Source organism: Hyaena hyaena, unplaced genomic scaffold, assembly GCF_003009895.1.
Source record: "Hyaena hyaena isolate Hyena2069 unplaced genomic scaffold, ASM300989v1 scaffold_633, whole genome shotgun sequence".
NCBI classification, from domain to species: Eukaryota; Metazoa; Chordata; class Mammalia; order Carnivora; family Hyaenidae; genus Hyaena; species Hyaena hyaena.
The window spans coordinates 183388-189387 of record NW_024081266.1 but is presented as its reverse complement, the minus strand read 5'-3'; the positions used below and the strand labels follow the sequence as shown (position 1 = coordinate 189387).

The 6000-nt window shown below is 45.4% G+C and overlaps 1 protein-coding gene across 2 annotated transcripts in view; it reads left to right on the top strand.

The window, feature by feature from the left end:
* Positions 1 to 976: 976 nt before the first annotated feature.
* Positions 977 to 6000, top strand: part of LOC120219600 (pleckstrin homology domain interacting protein) — a 130038-nt gene continuing 125014 nt past the window's right edge. For both annotated transcript variants that reach the window (XM_039216423.1, XM_039216422.1), the window contains exons 1-4: positions 977 to 1173; positions 1289 to 1347; positions 1480 to 1509; positions 1699 to 1758. In XM_039216423.1, coding sequence (XP_039072354.1) covers positions 1134 to 1173; positions 1289 to 1347; positions 1480 to 1509; positions 1699 to 1758 — 189 coding nt within the window. In that variant the 5' untranslated portion in view covers positions 977 to 1133. The remainder of the gene's footprint in view (positions 1174 to 1288; positions 1348 to 1479; positions 1510 to 1698; positions 1759 to 6000) is intronic.

Below are 6000 nucleotides of genomic sequence, written 5' to 3'. Positions count from 1 at the left end.
TTTAAGGTTCTTTAATCCCAAATCCCTAATTAGCCATCACTAGTCTTTTTGTAACCAGGAAAAAGAGTATCTGAAGTACAGATCAGGAGTTCGCTTTGCCCGTAAACAATAAAATAAAATAGAATAAAACATTTTTAAAATGTAAAATGCTTAAGGCAATGGCAATAATAAAAGATATATGCAGAGGTGGCTTCAGCAAATAACGGGCTCACAAACGCCAAGTGCTTAACAAAAAAAAGAGCCGAACGTCTATTGCAATATACAGCACTCCGATAAATTACACAACACTTTGCATAGGCTGCAGAAATAACGCAGGACAAGACTTACACAGATGCCAATCCGCAGCATTTATACACATGCACATGGCAAGAGACAGAAACCAAACACTATCATTCAACTCGGGCCGGGGAGCGCGATCCCGAGTTTGCCCAGCGCGAGAGGGCTCTCTGCGTGTGTGTCTGTGTGCGCGCGTGAGAGTGAGACCCATCCTCGGGGCATTTCCCCTCTTTGGGCAGTTTTGCTTCATTTGTTTCCCATTTCTGCTACATAGAAACTAACTTCCATCTCAGCCCCAGCCAGCGCCGCTGAATAGAGCCTGTGCTGCGGCTTCGTGTGCGTCAGATCCCTCCGCGGAGCCGTCCCCGGCCCCCTCCCTCCCGCGGTCGGCCTCCACAGAGAAAGCGCCTTTCAGCCAACCGGCGGCTCCGGCTCCGACATCTTCTCCGACTGGAAATAAATAAATAAATCGCACCTTTGGCCGGGGAGGAGGGGGCAGGGGTCTCGCCACACTGGGTGTGGGGGCGCTGGGGCGCGGGGCCGGAGGCACTCCTTTTTTGCGCCGGGGGGCGGGGGCGCGGGCCCAGGACGGGGCCAAGCCCGGGCCGCGAAGGCGGCGGACTCCTTTCTGCGGCGGAGGGATCCGCGGCGGAGGCGGCGGCGGCGGCCGTAGCCGCTGCCTGAGAGTTGTTGTTTCCTCCTCCTCCTCCTCCGCCTCCGCCGCCGTTGCTTGAATGGTGGAGCCGAGGCTGGGCTCGTGAACACACACTGACAGCTATAGGGCAGGCGGCGGCACCATCCCCGCTTCCCCTCGGCGGCGGGGTGTCCCGCCGGCGGCCCTGAAGTGACCCATAAACATGTCTTGTGAGAGGAAAGGCCTCTCGGAGCTGCGATCGGGTAAGTCGGGGGGCTGCTGGGGCCGCTGGCACCGGGCGATTCCGCCCGCGGTCCCCCGCCCCCCGCCGCCCGGCCGCTAAGCCTGTGTGTCTCCCCGTCCCCCTCTCCCGCGCAGAGCTCTACTTCCTCATCGCCCGGTTCCTGGAAGATGGACCCTGTCAGCAGGCGGCTCAGGTACGGCGGCGCGCGGCGCGCGGCGCGGGCCGAGCCGGCGCTCGCCGCTCGCGGGCGTGGGGGAGGGCGGCGGCGGCGGCGGGTCTGCGGCCCGGGGCGCGGGGCTCAGCTCTCCCCGCTTTGTTGTTGCAGGTGCTGATCCGCGAGGTGGCCGAGAAGGAGGTAAGGGCGGCGGCGGCCCGGCGCGACTCGCCGCCGCGCGGCCGCCCCTGGGCCGTGCCGCCGCCACCGCCGCCGCTGGGGCGCGGGGCGCGGGGCTCGGGGTCCCCGCCGGGGCGCGGGGCGGGCGGGGGAGGGGAGCTGGCGGGCCGGGGCTGGGGGCCGGGCTCACGGGGCGTCCTCTCCCCGCAGCTGCTGCCCCGCCGCACCGACTGGACCGGGAAGGAGCATCCCAGGACCTACCAGAATCTGGTGAGACATTCACGTCGCGGAGCAAAGAAACTTTTCCCCGAGTCGAATAAAAATTGAATTTCCCGCAATTTTTTACAGAGACAAAAACTTGGCCCCAGAACGTGAAAGCTCCAAAGGCCACGGGGAGGGTCGGGAGGCCGGCGCGGGGGCTTCGGGGGGCAGTGGTCGGGGGGACCCGCACCCCGAGGCCGCAGGGGCTGCCAACAATTTATTTGCGATATTTTGTTAATGTACTAGAAATAAAGATACGTCATGAGTGTTGTGCAGTGCAAGGCCGGAGGAGGAGGGGCCGGCGCGCGCGTCCGTGCGGGCGCGGGGGCGCGCGCGAGGCGGCGGCGGCGGCGGGAGCGGCGCGAGGAAGGAGGGCGCGCTTGCTCGCTCGCTCGCTCTGCACGCGCGGTCGGCTCGGCTTTCTCCTGCCCCACACAATAGCTGGTGACTAACTGCTCCGAAGTGGCATTAGCATTTCACAAGCAGGCTATTCAGCCGCAGCGGAACCGTAGCAAGGCGTTATTTTATTTATTTTTTTTTTTTCTGCCTCTCTCGATTCTTCTGCTTTCCTTAAATTCAGAGCTAGGTTTTTTGTTTGAGGGGTTCAGATATATGATGCGAGTCGGCCAGAGGCTCATCGTGCTTTTGCCAAAACACATTCGCAGACGTGTAAAAGCCTGTAAGACGCCCTGAAAGCCAGAAGTTTAACAGGCTTTTTCTAATTTTTGCTAATTCTCGTGCTGTTCTGCGACTTCAGTTAAAACCACTTATTGGAGGTCACTGAGGAGTTTTGATTTTTTACGCATATATTTATTGTGGTCTGGAACTTGGCAAGTAAAAGTTTCTCCGTTTATGTTGGCGTATATCTTAATAGCTATTTTTTAATTTTGCGGGGTTTCTAAGTGAATGTGTTAGTAATTTCTGATAGTGATCTTGTGAAAGTGGACCTGTTGTGGCCGGACGAGTAACGGATTTGTGTTCGGTAGTTCTGTTTTTTCATACTGTCTCCTAAACCGATTTAGGTGGTTGGTATGAATATGTGCGTCTGGGGCAGTAAAAGCAGTCACACGGCGGGGTGGCGGGGCGCTTAATCTGTGCAGGGCGACTGACTTGGAACTGATGTTTTGAAGTGGTTCTAACGAGTAACGTTATTTCATAAGGGCTTCTGAAACGATTAGGAAGTTTCACCCCAGAACTGAAGGTCTTCTGTGAGGTGAAGGCATGGCAACATTTTGATGGCATTTGTTTCATTCGGTTATAGAACATCTAACTGTTGAATCGAAACCTTTATGATCTAATATAGATTGTTAAGTGTTCATTAGGGTTAGGAAACTTATGGAACCATAACGGTAGGTTTATTTCTACACTGTTTTAAAGTAGTGATTGAGGCTACATTTGTTCAGTACTTTGCTACAGTGAATGGAGTTTGAAGCAAACTCCAAGATTCAGTGCCTGCAATATTTTAATTTGGTATGGGGTGGGGGTGTAAATATTTGACAAAATCCTAAGTGGATTCCTTGTCTTGTTATTTGAAAAAATTATGGAGCTTATAATCCGTTTTTTAAGAATTGGGCAGATTTTACACAACTCATCGTTGCATCTCGTTAAAACCTCAGTCACTGAAGATTGCTCTGTTTTGTAATATTGTAATGTAGTATTACATTTTTAAAATAAAGTAGCTGATGGATTCTTGCTAAATTATGGGACTGTCTAATACTTGCAGGAATATCATCTTGTTTTCTCCAGTAAAAACAGGGATATTAACGTTCATTTTTAATTTTTTGAGAGGGTTTCTCATCTCATTAATAAAATGAATTTATATTTCTTGACTCTTTGTCAGACTTAGGATAATAAGTGCTGTCCTCATTAGTGTGTTATTTTTCAAAATCCACCAATTTTGCATGGAAGTGGGGTTTTTTGCTTGGAGTGTTGTCACCTTTTTACCTGAACAGTCATGTTGGCATACTTATGAGGCAGTTAAGAATTCTCCTTAAAATTTAAGAGTTCTCTGGTTCGTTTTTCTCTTTTAATTCATTCAGCATATTGTTCACTCCATATCTACTGGATGGATATAAGACACCTTTTGAAGTGCTTTTATATCCATCAAACTGCATAACTAGGTGTGTGGGTATTTAATTTTATTCGGCTTTTTGAGATTCAGTTTAGTTCTCAAACATTTTGGAACACCATATGTGTAGGTGAGCACATGCAAAATCTCTTCAGTAATGTTCTTAATGTTCTTGAATAATGTCTTAATTTATTCTTAAGACTTAAAAAATCTTGACTTTGTTGTCTTCAAGTTGAATTTACTTAACATTGGTTTTAAGTCCACCCTGATGAATGAAACCAAAATAGTAACTATTGTTTATGGTTTCAGTAGTGTCTATCTCTACCTGGAAATTGGTTGCTATGTTAACGGATAAATTGAGTAATATGTTAAATGGAAGAATTTATATATGTCAGATAGAAATTTCTAGAAAATCTCAAATTACAGCTGTTTAGTCTGATGTATATTTGTACTTGAGAGATTTAAAAACAAGCATAGATCAGCATCTGTAGTCAGCCTACATATAAATCACAGTGATTGAGTTTTGACCAAGAGGAAAGTGGAGTTTTAAGAACACTTTTAAAGGTTTAAGGTTTTTTAAAAAATGATGCCCTTATTGTGTGATTGGTAAGTTATTGTAAAACATGATTGTATTACCATCTACCATTAGATTAAAAACATTTTTAACATTGAATGGAATTTGATAGAAAGTGAATTTTTTTTGTCTCATGGTATATGTTTAAACAGAGCTTATATTTTTAAAAATAGGTTGATCTTAAAGAAAAAGGGCATATCATAAGCTTTCATCAGAATTGTTATTTTTTAAATGGAACCAAGCATAGGTGGCAACCTTTTATAGAACTGGAAAACTCAGCTAATTTTTGGACAAGGGGAAAGCTTTGTCATTTATTTCTTAATTTGAATAGTGAAATTAGTTGGTTTATTAAGTTTCGCTATCTAGTTGTCACCTTAATTAGTGGTGATTGCATACTTAAGGGATCTTGAGGCAGAATCTTTAAATGTTTTTTACCAAGTTTGAGATTCTGATTACATTTCTTGTTTACAAGGCTGGGTTTATTTTTGTTTGCTATATAACTGGGTTCATGTTTTGTTACTCTTTTAAGATGATGTAATTCTTATTTTATGTAGTAGTATTTACTTAAAAAATTTTTTTTTAAATGTTTGTTTATTTTTGAGGGAAACACAGAGCATGAGCTGGGGAGAGAGGGAGACACAACCTAAAAAGCAGGATCCAGGCTCTGAGCTGGCAGCACAGAGCCTGATGTGGGGCTCAAACTCACGAACTGTGAGCCGAAGTAGGACACTTAACCGACCAAGCCACCCAGGTGGCCCTACTTTTCTTAAAACCATTCCACTCGTTAGAAATCTTTCTAATCAAGTGAAAGGATTGGGAGTTAGATATGGATTGTAATTTTAGTCCTGTCCACAGTTAGCCTGCTGGTTACTTCAAACAAGTCATGGAATTCTTTGGGTCCCAGTGACCTCATTTGTAAAATAAGTGAATTGAAATTTTTGTAATCTGAAAATTAATTTTGAACTAGAACTAGCAATACATTGTTTCTAAAAGCTAAACTCTTCATTTTGTTGATGGTTATCCAAAACAAAAAAGTAGATACGGAGAAAACCTGCAGATTAGAAAATTGTATAAATGCTTTTTATAGTGCCGTTCTTAGGTTGTAGTATGTTTCTTCTTAGAGATAGACGAATATTTTTGATACCCTAACCACATTTTAGACTTCCTCTTTAGTCTGTAATTAGTAGGTTTCTCTACGTGGTTTAAGTGCTAGTTTTCATAAATTATTGCTGGTCTTAAATTCAGAGAAGAATAAGAACCATGAATAAGATATACTTAAGTGTAGATCTTAAGTGTACATGTATTTAGAGTGTGCTGATTAATGTGAAAGTTAAGATACAAAACCTAGGAGACAAGTTTTGGGGGAAAAAAAACAAGTTTTTGAATGAGGTATTTCTGTTCTATATTAAAGATAATGTGGTGCTTTTAAAACTTAACCAGTACAATTTTGGGGGAGAGCTATGATGAGTAATGAAGTGAATGTGTAGAGTAGAGTTACATTTCATTTTCCAATGGAGTATCAGTGAAAGAGGAAGCTTTGCTTGGTAGTCTCTAAAACACAGTTTTTATGTCTCATAATCCTTGGGGTGCCTGGGTAGTTTAGTTGGCT